The sequence below is a fragment of the Corvus kubaryi genome, unplaced genomic scaffold, assembly GCF_017639235.1.
Source record: "Corvus kubaryi isolate FWS band 111438036 unplaced genomic scaffold, C.kubaryi_AGA036_p1.0 split1-131, whole genome shotgun sequence".
NCBI lineage: Eukaryota > Metazoa > Chordata > Aves > Passeriformes > Corvidae > Corvus > Corvus kubaryi.
This window is the reverse complement of record NW_024582073.1, coordinates 9,604,257-9,621,122: the sequence shown is the minus strand read 5'-3', so window position 1 is coordinate 9,621,122 and position 16,866 is coordinate 9,604,257. Positions and strand designations below refer to the sequence as shown.

The 16,866-nt window shown below is 38.9% G+C and overlaps 1 protein-coding gene across 3 annotated transcripts in view; it reads left to right on the top strand.

The window, feature by feature from the left end:
• Positions 1-16,866, top strand: part of CUNH4orf19 (chromosome unknown C4orf19 homolog) — a 41,387-nt gene that overhangs the window by 18,028 nt on the left and 6,493 nt on the right. The window contains exons 2-3 of one of the 3 annotated variants that reach the window (XM_042053142.1): positions 4,047-4,133; positions 6,937-6,991. Coding sequence is in view for 1 of the 3 variants with exons in the window: in XM_042053141.1 (XP_041909075.1) it covers positions 6,900-6,991 (92 nt within the window). In the remaining 2 variants the exon portion in view is untranslated. Of the gene's footprint in view, positions 1-4,046; positions 4,134-6,854; positions 6,992-16,866 lie in introns of all 3 variants that reach the window. The other 2 variants (XM_042053141.1, XM_042053143.1) reach the window with 2 other exon arrangements.

The following is a 16,866-nucleotide window of genomic DNA, read 5'->3' as shown; positions in this document are numbered from 1 at the left end:
TTAAATATTTAAAAGTAGAAAAGAAGAAGCATTTTTTAGCTTAAATTTGTCATGAATATTTTTGGCATGAATTTTTAAAAAACATGATCATGGATCTTGTCAGGATCTTGTCAGGATATGAGCATCATAGTGATGCCTTAGGATTTTAGCTAATTCCACCTCCCCATAATACCAGGGGTGTTTGCACAATTTCTTCTGAGTTACCTGATGCTGACTACAGCACTGAACTAGGGTCTGATCCAGCTTGACAGTTTCTGTGTCTCTTTGCACTTAACAAGGTAGAACTAAAAATACAACAAAAAATCAAACAATGCAGAGACATTTCTGGTGATCCATTGCAGAGACAATTTTTTAAAAAAACCTAGATTTTCCCTTTTTTTACCAGAGTGGCAAAACAAATCTACTTGGGTTTTTTTTCATATTATAATCAAATTTGCAATCATGGAAAACAGACAAACCCACCCTTTTTGTTTTCCCCTAGAGTTTTCTGTAGCAGTCATTACTAATGCATTTGTTAAGCAGAAGCTGGCTGGAACCAAGAAAACAGGAGCTAACCTGCTACTCCTCTGATCTGGGTGTCCAAAGAACAAGGATTTGTTGCAGTCATTGGATTGCCACCTGCCTAAGGCATTCAACTGTATCTAGCACAATGATGCTGGAAAGCATTCATGAGTGAATACACAATAACATCTGTATGTTTACAGCATTTGTGAAAGGTGTGGGTGGGGCGATTTCTCTACCGTGTGTTTCCAGAGCAAGTCAAACCCATTAATTAAATTCATGCTCTTGTCCTGCTTCAAAAGCGAAAACACAGATGATTTATGGGCACTGACAGCTGCAGGAACCAGGAGCTGGTTTTGCTCACTCCCCGTCCTTAATTAATTTTGAAGCATCTGGATAGGTTGATTTCTCAGATTGTGATCATACAAAAGGCTACATATCCTGAATTTCTACAAAGGAAGAAAAAGACCTGTTCCATGCAGAGAACTGCCTGCCATGGTTTCTCAGTGCTGGCTGAACAGTGTGTACTGAAATTGTGTACCTCAACATCCCTGCGCCTGCCCAAGCAACTTGTAGGATAAAGCTGTAAGAGGTCCCAATCCTAAAACATTTCTTATCCAGTAATCATTTTACTTGTCCTATAAACAAAAACTCTAAAATGAGAACCTGCAGAACAGTGTAATCTACAGCAACAAAAAAAATTTCTCTATTAACAGACCTAGGGAAATTGCCACAAACACTTCCTTCTACAGGGAATATCAATATCTCTGTATTGCCAAAGCACATAATGATATATGCAAATATAAACATAGAGCAATACACCAGTGTGTTTATTTCTTCTTCTAGGTTCTTTAAACAGGAGACAGATTGCTAGCAATTGGGGCTGAAAGCTGGAGGCAAGCAATCAGAAGACATTTAACACACAAGCTAGGAACAGGAAACTGTGATGGAAGTGGAAAATTTTGGGTACTGAACTTTCACCCTTGGCTCCTGTGAGATTTTTAATGCTAAAGAACTGTATAAACATAGACAGATTATATTGACATTGCTTTACCTGCCCCGCAGAGCCATATGCTCCTGCAGACCTGGCCAATAAAGATCAAAGCTTTCCATGCATTAATGAGCTAAACCTGGGTGTTACATGTTTTATACTATGCTGTAGATCTATATCGACCTATATTGACAGAGAGAAAGGCTGGGCCAGAAGAACTCTGAATCTCTCTTTCAATCAATTATTTTGTCATTCTGTACCACACTTTGTAAAACATAAGGCAAATTTATTTTGTTGTGATTCATAGGCCAGGCAGCAGAAAGCCTGCCAGGAGCAAGGATACTACCATCTAAAACAGCTCATGATCACTAGTTACCAGGAAGAAATAAAAAGTATCCAGCATGGTCTATAAAAGTGGTGGAGCAAACAGAACATAAAAGTCTTTCTGCCAGTGACCCAAAGTGGCCTCACTAATAGATGACTATGACTAAGAACCTCTATCTAGACATGAATGGGCATATGAGACAACACTATCCTTAGCTAATAGAAAGATGGTAACTCCAGAAAACTCTTCTACAACTGGCAAGACCACAGAGCTCTTTCAAACAGCCTATTTTCAGCTGTGAATCAAAATCTCTCCTTTTGTCAGCTTGTCTTTACCACTCAGTGTAGGTACAAAAATGCTGTTAGTGAGGATCTTCTTGTTATTTTCTAAGTCCGTGAGAGATTTTTCTCTCTCACAGAAGAGGTAGCAGGGAATGTAAACAACCAAGCCACCTGCAACCTTGGAAAGTCTTGTTCATGGTATAGCAGAAAATATTTTGATAATGGATGTTTTAGGATTTTGGCCAATCACCCCCAAGGGGTGGCTGGTCCTTTGTCCAATTAGACTATGAAGAAAAAAGTCCATAAAAGGTTTGTAAAATAAATAAATAAATCAGTCTTGCTGCACAATTCCTGCCTGCTGGATCTTCTCCTCCTCCTCCTCCCTATGGCTGCGGGACATGGTGATATACCGTAGGAACCAGGCCTGCGGTAATACACTCAGGAAACAACTTGTGCCTTTTAGTTACTGATGAGGTGCTTCACAAATCAGGGAGATTGGTCAGATTTCAAAGAATTGTTAAACAATGTTCATTAAATATTACCTGTTGCATAGCATCTTACCTGCTTACTTTCTTCATGTTGTTGGTGACAAGTTTGATATTTATAAGGAGTAATGTGATAACAGAATTCAAGAGCTGACATACTGATATACAAAAAAAATTCTTAAATTCAAGAAAGTTTGATAGAACAACTAAGCTCAACATGACTATAATTCCTATGTACTTTTTGTACAGAAAACTGACTATTCATTTCTCTTCCTCCTCAATTCCCTCACTAAACCAAGACCCAAGACAACTACAGTTACCTACATTTCCTTTTTCTCATTCCTATAGAGTCTAAGAGAGAAGTGTGCAGTTTGACAGCCGGAAAATTATTTCTTCACTTCAAGCATTCCCAGAAACAATTCAGGATTTTCAAATTCAGCTCTGATTTCACAAAACTGCTCCCTTTCCTGAACTTAGAACAGAATCTTAAAGGCTTTGAATCCACACCTAGCAAGGTTAATCAAAGTTTTACCATCAAAAAGCAGTGAGAGCACATTAATACAACCATATGTAAACAATTATAGTGAAACACATGGGCACAATCACAAAGAATGCAAGGAAATCAGAGTTTTGTTCCACTGGAACTTAAATTGCAATGAAGAATTGAACTCATCAAAAAGACCCCCAAAAAAGCTGTTGAACAGACTTTGCAGCATAGAAAATATTTGAATGGTACCACAAAAGCACAAGGGCCAAGGCTGATAGAGAAGGAAACTATGAGGGGAATGCAAACCTCAGGGCATTTAAATTAAATGGGCAATTAAAACCACTATTGATAGCTAAACATTTGCTGAAACTCTTGGGGGCAGCATAGAATTCTAACACTTTTTACCAACAAAGGAAAACAAGTAGTGCCTACAACCAACTGATCTTCAGCTCAGCATGGAAGACCAAGCTATGATTTCCAGAAAGAAGGAGTTAAACCCTCTGTTGAGTAAAATATGTTATTTCTCTTTGATCCTTAGGGTGAGGGATACTTTTCTTACGAAAAGTGCTCATCGACTTCACACATTATACAAAGACAGGCTGTGTGTGGTATTTGAAAGTTTCAGGGTGGGAGCTCCTAATGGAGCAGGACCATAGGTGGATCAGAGTGACAACTGTCCAGCCTGCTCAGAGAACACAGCACCCCATGCACACTTCCAGTGGAGGACAAACACAGCTTTTAAAACCAAAAGCCTAGAAAGACATTCAAGAGCAGCACAAGAAAGTAACTAGGGAAATAACTTCTCTGTGTCAAAAAAGCTCTGAAGCTTATGTATGGTCTGTGCCAAAGCAAGTTTAGAGTATTTCATTTTGATTTTGGTTTTATGACTTCAAGATAGCATGTTTTCAGCAACTAAATGAGATGGAAAATGCTAATATGACCTTCTGAGAGCCTGATGATTTTGTTTAAATTCCAGGTTATTTTGGAATGTGAAAACTACTTGCTGCTTGCATCCATGACAACCATGTAGATACTATTCACTTCAAGAATCTACACCACCATGGTAAGCCATATTCCAAAGATTGAGTCTCACTGGTAATTATGTTGTGCAGTAAGCTGGAGTGACTAGATGTATAAGGCTTCATGTTTCTGTCTCACAGAGTAATACAAAAACTATTAAACAACCTAAGCAAGAAGCAAGCAGGATATGGCAACGTACCTTGATTTATGAACACTGTTTTACACACCAGCCAAGTATTACGTTTCCCAGAATATCTCAAAAAGGATGTTGCTAAGCAAAGATGATGGTAAAAAGAGTATTTAATTAAAATGTCTGTATGCAATTTGTAGGACTAATCGCCATGCTCCAAATTATCACCACCAAGCAGAAGAGGAAAAAGGTTGAAATACAGTGAAAAAAAGGATACTTTTAACTCAAGTTTAAGAACAAATACAGAATGGTTTATGCCTAATCCTATCTGACAATGAGAAAATTTTCTATCGGCCAGTTTCTACACTTACTTTTCTGTTAAATATACCTCACTTGAGACTGAGTTTTTAGCACTCGTTTTAACATTATAGGCAAAGAGTTTCACTAATTTATTTGCTCCCCTTTTCCTCAAAGAAAGAAAAGGCACAGTCTACTTTTGGGTCAAAAGCCAATTACACACATCAGACAGAAGCTGACAATAAAACCAGTTATCATTGGACATGATATAAGGAGTCAGCTGACAACTTACCAACAGCTGTGACTCCCAGCAACTCTCCTTTTTGGCATTTTCATTTTAAATTTCTACAGAATTATAGGAATTTCCCAGAGGATTCAAAATAAACAAACACAACCCAAAAATAAAGGAAAACCCTATAGCTAACCTCCTACTCCAGAATTTGTTAAACAGACAAAAGGAAAGTACAGCATTTAAGAATGCACTTGAAAGTTTAGTTTTAAAAGTTACCTCTTTTGAATTTGTTAAATGAAATCTCCATCCTTTCATAACTGGACCATGGATTTTATTTTTCATTTTACTTTCACTGTATGCACAAATGTTTAGGCCATGGCTTACACAAAATAAATAAGGACATCAAAACAGAATTACACTGCAAGTAAGATTACTAGAGATCAGAACAAAAATTAAAAGGAGGAATCTTCTTAGGAATTAATAATCGTAGCTATATTGTTAAAAAATAGAATTAATGCAAAAAAGGACATAAAATGACCCCAGTAAAAGGTTGCATGAAACCGGGAGCACACCATGACTCATTCTTCATAAGCTTTATTATTCACTTCACATAAAGTACTGATCACACCTTTAACAGATGCACGAAACCATTCTTAACCCTTTGCAACAGTACAGTAAGATTGAATAGGGCTATAAATCTTCTAAGTGCAGCACAAACATTAAGCTCTTAGAAGGATATGAAATGGTGACATACAAGACAACTTAAGTGACTTGCTCTAAGGGCAAATGAATTGAGGCTGAATGAATCCCAGGTTCTCCTTAGCAATGAGTCACACCAGATATCCAGGCCACTTAAATTTGCATTTAGTTTTCAATCATATTTCAGGAGGCTTTTAATAGAAAGTCTTCTAAATATCACCTATGGATCAGACACTATGCAGTGCTGCTCTCTTGAATTTGTAGGCAAACAGCAACCATTAAACTGGAAGCTAAATAGTGAAATTTTGTAAGAACTTGTCAGAGTTTACCCATAAATTCTGAAAATTATAACTGCAAAGAATATGTATGCAAAGAGAGTGCAGCAAAAAGAGCAGCAACAGCAGTGATGACCATGTTGCTTGTACTGCCCTTGTTGCCTTGTACTGTCCCACCCCAGCCCCATTCCCTATGGATGTTGAATTCAGGAATGAGCTACCCTGGCTTAGACCCTAGGAGTGCTCTGCTGAAAGGGATCTCAAGGCTAATAAAAACTTCACTCTCTTACAAGAAAAGCCTTGCAGGTTTCAGGAATGGTGCAAGCAAAACTCTGTGTGGATTTGTGGTTTGTAATGTAAGCTACACCAAGATTTTTCAAGTTATCACTCAAGCAGAGAGATACTGAAAATGAAAGAAAGGACATGGCCCAATTTCTAAAACCCACAGCAAAATACATTGCCCATTTCACAGAAATGAGCTTGACTTGGTGATTAATGCATTATTGCATGCACACACAAATTCACATGGGCTCACATTTTGCTCACTACAAGAAATACTGAAAATATTTGTATTTTTAAAGGAGAAAAAACATCTGCATTGCATTATTGTTATACACTAATTCTATAACTATCTCATTAATTTGTCTCTTTAGAAAGTCTTATTAAAAAACATTTTGCTGAGCTTTCCATTTAGTTAGAGCACATGTCTGAAAGAACAACAGCTTTACCAATATCTAGAGTATTATTGCAATGTCAGGCATTTCTTAAGTTTCAAAGTTTGTGACAATCTGAAGGGTGAAGTTCTGACAAGCACACAGTAAAGTTTTAACTGATACTAAAATATCCTGGCTCCCAGAAAGAAAAGGAAAAAAGAAAAAGAAAATACAAAGAAAAAATAATCCCATAATACTGCATATTTGAGAGTCTTCTAATTTTACTGTTGTTGTTTAAACACTTCACATGAGTCCTAATCCACTGTAGCAAAGCTTATGCTCACTTTAAGCAGGTTAGCATTCCAGTTCAGCTCAAGGGGATGAGCATACTACTCAAGTGATTTATTTGATCACTGTCTAAATTTAAAATTCACAATGGTACCAAAAGGAGGTTATTCTATTTCCCCATTGTTTACAGTAGACAGTTGATGCCTCAGAGTATCCTTCTTACTTATGTGTGCACATGAAGAAACCACTTGCAAAGCGTTTTACTATTGCAGGACCAAGACATTTAAAACAAATCTTTCAAGAAGTCGATGGAGTACAATCGGAAAGGTAGGATTACTTTTTTTTCTCCTTGTGTAGGTTTAAAACTTACTGGCCATTCACTGTTGTAACTTCAGCATTCCACAGCATAAACCATCTCCCTCTACAGTACTCCACAATATTTTCTAGTGTCGACACTCAGCTGCTACAAGCACTAGTGACAGAAGAGAACTGTGCTTCTTCCCAACACATGATTCCTGATGTAGCTAACAAAAGCTTGCCAGTTTCCACTCTGAAGTTTAGAAAAAGATACTGTACAGAAGAAATACAGGAATACAAAATTGAATCAATCTAAGACAGTTAACACAGGCAAAAAATGGCAAGAGAAAATGTGAAAATGCAGGCATTTGCTATGGGAAGAACAAGAAGAATGGAAGGCAAGCAGGGGAAAGGGGGGATTTGGAAAAAGACAACTAATTGGAAAACATAAGGATTAATTTGGTTTGAGAGGGAGAGCACACTGACTTCTAACAGTTTCCTTACAAAAAGCTGCAGGTTATGCCATTAAATGGTCAAACACAAAAGCACAATATCCTGACAATTTTAAGAAATCTCTTTGGTCAATGTGTTGGATTTTTGGGGGGTTTTTTGTTGTTTTTGTTTTGGGGGTTTTTTGGTGTTGGTTTCTTTTATGTGGTGTGCAAGGGGATGGTTTTTTCTGGGTTGGGTTTTTTTACTTTTGTATTTACAAAAGAGAATCATTGACTCATTCTAACTGCTTATGGCTTTATCCAATTTTCTTGGTATTAAGAGAGGCTGATGTTCTGAGCAGTACAATAATACCACCACAATACCTGCCACAAGCAATATTTCGTATGATATAAACAAATCAGAAGCATCTGAAATATTCAGGGCAAGATGATTTTTGAGCACACTAAGCTACAGTTGAATACCAGAGCTGAGATCACATATCCTGCCTGGCCTAAATCCTGCCCAAAGGCATATACACAAAACACTCCAATACCTATATTTGAAGCAATCTCCATAGACATCCCAGTCTATTTTCAGAATATTGCTCCCTGAAGTAAAAATGTATGGCATACTTAAAGGATAAAGGCCTGCTAAACTCCTGCAGTGTCTCTTCATGCCCACTTCCAAAGACTCGACAGGGTAAAAACAAACAAACAAACAAGCAAACAATCAAACAATCAAAGAAGCACTCAGCCTTTCCATAGAACTGACGTGCATCCACGAGTTTTCAATAAGTTAGAATGACAGAATTACAGGAGTTAAGCTGCTTAGAATTAATTGCTGATTTCCTAAATTGTATTTTCTTATTTTAACTTACAAGAATTTCACAATATCTAAAATATATGAGATCTCCTTCTCTCTCTCTTTTTCCATCTTCCTCTGTTCACCAAAATCACCTAAAGATTCAAAGTCTTTCAACAGCATATTTTAAAGGTTCTGCTATGTTTAGCCCCAAATTTCTGCAGAAAGCCAATGAATTATTTTTGCACTCACAGGCAAATACAAGAGGCAACAGCTTCCAGCAGATGGATGAACAAAGAGCTTGATTTCATAGTGTACAGAGTGCTGCTATGCTGCAAGCAAGTGGCCCTGTGTGACAATGTAGATGGCACAATCACAGAATCACAGAATAAGCTGAGTTGGAAGGGGCCCACAAGGATCATTGAGTCCAACTCCTGGCCCTGCACAGAACCATCCCCAGGAGTCACACCCTGTGCCTGAGAGCACTGTCCAAACACTTCTTGAATTCTGTCAGGCTTGGTGCTGTGACCACTTCCCTGGGGAGCCTGTTCCAGTGCCCAACCACCCTCTGGGGGAAGAACCTTTTCCTAATATCCAACCTAAACCTCTCCTGACACAACTTCAGACCATTTCCTCGAGTTCTGTCACTGGTCACCACAGAGGAAAGATCAGTGTCTGCCCCTCTTCTTCCCCTCATGAGGAAGTTGTAGACTGCAATAAGGTCTCTCCTCAGTCTCCTCTTCTCCAGGCTGAATAGAATAAATGAACTCAAAATATTCTTAGGAAGCATTCTGGCTTGTCAAGTTTTTCTCACTAAATCCTACAGCAGTATGCTGTAGCCTTCATGCTCACTGTCTGACATTTTTCATTTTTCTAATGTCCCAAGTAGGATTTCTCATTGATACCAGCATCCAAAAACATGTTAAAAAGCATGTAAAACTCATAAATAAAGCATGTAAAACTGATACAATAAAATGGAATTATTCCAGGAAGCTAAAACAAATAGCCTTTATATATATATACAGTTATATTCAGCTAAGAAACAATCCACATCTAGAAAATACTTCTATATTTAAGCCGGCTTACACTCATCAGCTGATTCTGTAAATGGAAGTCTAAGAAAAAGTGACTTCTAGACCAGAAGACAGCACCCACACCAACTCCCAGTCAAAACCACAGAGGAGGCAGTGATTATTTTACACAGTATTCAAAGAGTTAGAGAATTCCATCATAAATTAGGGTCCCCAGTTCAGTTTGACCCTCAGTCTCTAAGCCACATGTCACAGCTATCAAAATCATGTCCTTGATGGCATTCTTCAGCCTTGAAGCAGTCTGCTCAAGCCTGCCACTGGGAAAGGAGCAAAGCATAAGCAAGGGAACCTTCTGAATTGTAGACTCATGGCAGCACTACCTCAAGACCAAGTTCTAGAGCTGTTTCTATGTTAAGTGTTTTTAAAAGACATCGGATACTACCAAGGATTTTCAGATGAAGGGCTGGAACCCAAGAATCCATCCTTCAAAGTGCACAGTTGCACAAGATCACACAGAGACACTTTAACCTCTTAAGAGAAATGACATTTCAGATACAGTCCCTCTTGTTCCATAAAAATTGGCTATAACTAGTTTGAGGCTCCACTTGTGTTGCCAGACACAGATTCCCACTCAGGCCTAGCCTAACACAATTACTGACTCAAATATAGTTTCTCTGCTGATTGCTTCTTTCACATGCACATGACCATCTGCCTCCCAGTTTTTGCCTTGTCACACACTTAGACCATGAATCCCTTGGGAAGGAGCACATTTCTATGTTTGCCTCTATACAAGATGAGACTAAACAGGACTCAGGGTTTTAGGCCCTGCTATTAAATAAACTATTATATTTTATGGGATTAACAATTTTAAAAGACAGGAAACATAAACTTCAGTAATTTAAACACTAGACAATGATGTAAGTTTGGTAAGACCAAACGTAGAAAACAAGCTGAGCTGAAAAGGAAATGAATGGTTTTATGCTACCAGCTATATTTGGTTTTCCTTTATGCCAACTGGCTAATGATTGTGAGAGTTTTACCCTTTTCCCCACTCTTTCTTTTACTTTTTAAAAATAAAACAATCATTTTGTATGGTAAATAATGGGGGTAGGGAAATGTTCTGTGACCTAGTGCTGTGAATGATGAGGAACTAGTCAGAGAGAATGCATTTCTTTTTAAGTATCTGATAAATAATTAAAATCAATTGCAAAGAGCATAACAGGAAAAAAATTATGTGTTCAGATCATCTCCAAGTTGTAGCCCTCGTCCCCTCTAAGACACTCTGCTGCAGCAATAATGGCTCACAAAAAGGTTCACCTTCTGTGTGAGCTGGCCTTACTCTCTCAAGTGTTTATAAAACAGTCAACAGCTACCAGAGATAGTAGTCAGTGAATGAAATAGTGAAAGAATGACTTCTTAAAAACAAAACAAAGAAAAAACAAACTAACTAAAACCAAAACAACACCACCACCACAAACAAACAAGCCCCGAAACTGTCAAGGTAGAAATAGGAATCCATGATGAGAATAAAACATGGCACTTCATATGCTGACTAATACTGTCAGAAAGCCACCAGGAGTAAGTGGAAGATCTGGCTGACCTTACTGGTTTGAAAAGAAGGACATTTTGAGGAGGAGCCTAGCAGGACTTAACATAGCTATGCATATTATTACCAGCTTAGGCAATGACCAACAGTTACAAATCAAAATAGAACACCTTTTGTAAAACCGATAGCATCTACTTTTCATTACCTTTCCCTTCTGCCAACACACCCACAAACAAGTGCAGGTGTGCTCAAGCACTGCTGGCAACACCCAAACTTCTCTGCCTTGAGACCTGCCCACTGCTGCCTCTCAGTTTGGTGCAAAACAGCTGCATGAAAAAGCAGAAATGTGAAGGGGCAATGTGGGAGCAGAAAACCCGTCAGGATCTGAAAAAAACACAGCTAGATGCCTGGAGGCATGGGAAGAAAGCAGCTGTAAAGAAGTGGTGTAATTTCTAATGTTGCATTTGCATCAATCCGGGTGCTCCCCATCCCCGCTGAAGCATTTACACTGGCACACAACAATTAGCAGGTATTGCCATTGCCGACTGTACTGGCACAGTTTCTTGTCAGTACAACTACACATATGTAAGATAATTAGCACGTATTTTTCTAGTATAAGCAGAGCAGATTAAATCTGACCTTTTTCTGCATTTTGAGAAAACAAATGTAGGCAGATATTTCCCTTACTCTGACCATCCTGACTGCCAAAGTAGCTTCTTGTCAGTTCGTAGCCAGACATCCCACTGGCAGGATGCTCTTCCCCTACGCTGAGAAACGTCACAGCACGCACCCACAATCAGAGGGCATAACTGACCCCTGCACAGCAGACACACCTCTCAGCTAGGAGGCTGCTCTCTAGCTTGGATGCTGTTATGAACAATTCAAAGATGTAATACACAATTTATTATATTATAGTACTATTTCATGTACATGGCAATTAGTGTAGACTGCTACTGTTGTAATCCTGGAACAAAGATCATAGTAACCGCACATTTTTGTCAACTATTACTATTGCAAATTTCCTGGATAAACACTTAATATATGCATACCTTTTCAGATGACACAACACAAATACAGGTCAAAATCATGACACCATACTCCCACTGGTTATTTGGTGAGTGGGCCATACTTTGGGGATTAGCTGATGCCATACTGATGGTTCATCAGGCAAGTATAGTGTTTGTTATTTGGGTATTTGATATTCATATAATCATAGAAAGGCTTGATTTGGAAGGGACCTTAAAGACCGTCTGGTTGCAATCCCTGTGCCAAGGGCAGGGATGCCAGCCACTAGATCAGGTTGCTCAGGACTCCATCCAACCTGGCCTTGAATACTTTGAGGAATGGGACATCCACATCTTGTCTGGGCAACCTGTTCCAGTGCCTCACTACTCTCTGGGTAAAGAATTTCTTCCCAACATCTCATCTAAATTTCTCCTGTTTCAGTGTAAAAACCATTCTGCCTTTTTCCATTACTATCTACCCATGCAAAAAGTTGCTCTCCTCCATTCTAAGTCCCCTTTAAGTACTGGAAGACCACAACAAGGTCTCCCCAGAGCTTTCTCTTCTCCAGGCTGACCAATTCCAGCTTTCACAGCATGTCTTCAGAGGGGAGGTCTTCCAACCCTCTGAATCTTTAAATCACTTTGCTCTTTAATCTCCTGAAAAGTGTGGGGTTCTGCTAATTAGAAACAATTCTGTTTAAGTTTCACTTGGTTTGCTTTGCCCCTTGCTATGACTGCTCACTTAGCTTTGTCATTTAAGGATTTAGTTATCCTGCTATATACTACTGTGATGAAGCAAAACCATTTTGTGACATCAGACCAACTTCCTCGGTAATGAAAAAACTACTCTATGTCAGAACACAAAGCATCCAAATTTATGAGGCCATAACTATGAGAGTTCTTTAAGTTTCCAGATAACAAGCAACACATGCTTCTGACCAATGAGACCCTCCAGATTTTGACAACTGGACTGATTAAAGCCACTTTTCTCCCTTGAAAAAACTACAAGTCTAAATCAGTTTCATGGCTTTACTGGGAAGAAGCCTAAATTATATCACTAAATCCCACACACAAAACCAACATCAACTTTCATGTCTTGAATAGTACACAAAACACATCAAATTCTTCCCTCACTGAAATAAATAGCCATTGTCTGTACACAGTGTCCATGTGCAATATCACCCAGAAGTCTGACACTTTAGTCATGAAAATGCAAAGAATCAGGCCACCTTGAACAATGTACAGTCCATGGGCTTGATTCAGCCTGGCCAGGGAGAAGGGAAACAAATCACTTTAGAAAAATACATTCTCAGTCTTAACAACTGATGACAGGGTAAGAATTATTTGCATTGAAGCAATGATCATATTTATCTGTTAAAAACAGGGGGTTCCGTTTGAAAAGAAACAAGCAGAGAGTGGCAATGGAGTCACACATCCAAAACTGACAGCTGTAAGTCACCACTGTAGTCAGGCTGTGGCTCAAGAAGTTTTACATGAGTTTTTGATGAATCTCTCTGTGTCGACTTCTCCTGTCTTCACAGTTAGCTGTACTAGAAATGCATGCAAGCTGTTCAGTGGGCAAATAATATTCTCAGTAGAAAATAAAAGTGGCTGGTAGACCTGTACAGCTGCTCAGCTCTGTGAAATAAAGAAAAATAGGACAAGCAACAATAACCTTGGCAATAACTTTGGGCTGGCAGGATAGCATAAGGCTCTTTCTGGCAGACACTGACACTCCTTATTCCCAAATATAGAGCCTGTCTCCCTCAAAACAGGAGAGTAAACTGCAGCAGAAAAAGCACTTGCACAGTTTTCTTTTCTTGCAGAGCAGCACAGATAGCAAGGACTGCAGGGTGACTCAAAGTCAATCCGCAGGTCATACTCTGTCAGCAGGATGGCACAGCCAGGTATCTCACCAGGGCTGGTCTGCAAGACAACTGAAGCACACGAACAACACCTCAGTGCTGCATTTTAAGAAAGTGTGAACAAAAAGACTGAAGTCAATTCAGCTAGCAAAAAACAGACTAAAATAGCTTATGAGGTGGGATCTGCTTCCTATAAGGGATCATATTACAGTATTTCCTCAGTGTAGTTCATTTGTTTTAAATTAAATATGTCAATTGAGTTATTCCCTGAAGCACACTTAAAATAAATTTCCAGATTAAGATTCAGTCAGGAAAAATAAAATTAGATTTCGGTCCAGCTCTAAGTATTGGTCTCAGTGAAGCTTTGAGCACAGACTGTGCTCTCCACAGATCATGATAGAATAATAGAATAGTTTGGGTTGGAAGAGATCCTTAAAGGTCACCTAGCCCATGCCCCCTGCAATGAGCATGGACATCTTCAAGTAGATCACGTTGTTCAGATAATTCTGGGCCCAGAATGTTTTGGGTTCCCCTGCTCCCCAAGCCTATACCTGTTCTGAGGCCCTCTGGCCTCAAAACAGTGACTAAGGTCAGGAAAAAACCCACAGGATTCGAAGCGTTCTCTGTATTTTACATCTGTTCAGATTTACAGATAATATTCGTGCAACAGTAGTGATTGGCCTACACAGTGTGTGGCTAAGTTATGTTCCTCGTCTTTTTTCCTTTACAAGATTTTCCCTGTTATTCTCTCTCCCCCTCTAGCATGGGCTGGTAATTTTTTCTACTGTATGTTTACTAGTTTTCTAAATTTCTAAATATAGTTCTTCTCAACTCTAACACCCTCCTACAGTTTTCCTGTGCTTCTTTTATATTATCTGTCATCCAGATCAGTTATTCCTCTGCCTCCACGCCTCAGTAACACATAGACTCGTAGAATGGTTTGGATTCAAAGGGAGTTCAAAGGCCGTCTTGTCCACCCGCCCTGCAATGAGCATGGACATTGCACTCCTTTCCTCCAGCCTAGGCACATCTGACCCTTTCTCAGACTTAGCACATGCTGAGGACAGTCTCTGAAATCTTCTGAGAGGGGTGAATACCTACTGAGCACAGAAGGCAAACTGCACCTCCTGTTAGGAGAAGCTTTTCAGGTACTAGAGCTAAGATTATTCCCACCCCACATTCTCCATATTTCCTCTGCACATCTTTCTATGCAAGCACTTTCTCTTCCCACACTTGCTTCTGTGCATATGTCTCCTAGCTGGTTAGCATTTGGCATCTATGTAAGACCTTGTTAGCAAAAAAACACCGAAAAAGTAAATTGTGTTTGTGTTACTAGTGAGGCAGACAGGCTTAATTTTGATGAACAAGGATTTCTGTCCATTGCAAAGAGACTTGTAGCTCAGGGCAGTATCCTCAGAATGGACAGGTTTCATGAAGGAGTGCAAAACACAGCAAACTGATGGGGAAGACACTGGCAGGATCAAGTCTGAAAGGTGCCTCTACTGGAAAAAGTCATCAGAAAGAGGTACCTCAGGCCCCTGGGAGATACATCATTCAGGCTCATCAGCCCAGATTATACCCCTGTAGGAAAAAGCTCCTTACTTGCTAAGGTAATCTAGAGTGGGAAAGAATGGAGGAGAGTGAAAAGCCAAACAACAGAAGCATCAGGGTGTGTGGGATGAAAACTCCAAACAAACTTAAAAAAACCAAACCAAAACAAAACAAAAAAATCCCCACCAAAAAAAAAAAAAACTGGATTAAAATTAATGATCCAAAATCAGAGTTGTCAGAGTTTGTCTGTTTGAAATCTACTACAGAAACTATTTTAATATGGTCTCCCTCAGCTTTCTGCCTCTCCTCCTGGAGGTGTCTAAAAATAATTTAAAATAAAAATAAGGACAGAAGAAAAAATACACCACGAACAAAAATAAGACTGACCTTTTTCTGTTTCCATGTAAACTTCCAAGAATATTGAGAAAGGTGCCAAACCATTTTTATGACTCAAAAATATTTCTTCTTCCCTTTCCATGACATTATCTCTTGTTTATCTTTTGTTTACTCATAACACAGCCACAGTTTTAATATACAATATGAGCTATGTTATTATGTAATTTAAATAATATGTAATTTAACCTTGTGTTTCTCAAATCCAACAAAGAAAAGCAGACTTCTCTTAAAGCATGCTGTGGCTTGAAACACAAGATTGTGGGTTTGGAGTCAGACATTATTCTTGTTATCTTCACCAGGGTCTCACACTTTCAGGGAAAGTCCCATCTCATTCTCTTAGCAGATACCACCATAAATGTATTTAACAACCGCTCCTTTCTCAGCATTTGTTTTACTGATGGGATTTGTGTCCTGCTCTCCTCGAACTAAGACTAATTACTACCGCCTTCCATTGTGCAGTTTTTTTCCAACTTTTTCTTTTTAAACTTGCTCTTCTGTATCATATTGCTTTAAAGGAAGAAAGTCAGTCTTTCATAACATCAAGTCTTCCTGGTGTCTCTGTGAACACTTAATATATGGCAGGGGTATTATATCTAGACTGTCTTTTACGTGGTCAGCTAGACTATCTTTTACATGGTCACATGGATGTCTGCTGGGTTGGCTGGAGCAAACAAACAAAGCTGGGCCTCTTCCATCTCTTTCACTGAAGAAAAGTGTCATAACTTTAAATGAAACAAGCACTGATACTGAATATGCAGAGGCTATTCTACACTGTCATGTTGCAAGAATCTGATTATTTTGTAGAAACCAGTACAAGCTCCTCTACAGAGACACACTTTAGGAGATTCAGCAGCTACTAAAAGCTGAAAAATTCAAGTTCAAAATTAGGGAGAGTAAAAAAATTTAGTTCTAGGCTTCCTTATTCCTTTCACCTCAACAGCTCCACTTCATTCCTGAAAATGCTCCAAGTGTCCCAGTCCACACCTAAAAAAACTTTTAAAAAAATCTCTATTTCACATTTTGCAGAGGTTTAATGCCAGTTGATGCATTAGTGTTCAGGATTAAGTAACCGCATAATAACTAGTGACAGACATTTACAGGCCTTCAGAAATTTCACGGTCGAGAAAGAATACTATCTAGGATTTATGGCAGTTTAATCTGAATTCTGAGAATCTGAATGTTAAGGCCAAGGATTTTACTGCTACTTTGGACAGGTAGCCATTTCTCGTGGGGAAAATAGCCCCCAAAGTGTTCTAAAAGAAAGCATTCCACATCATGT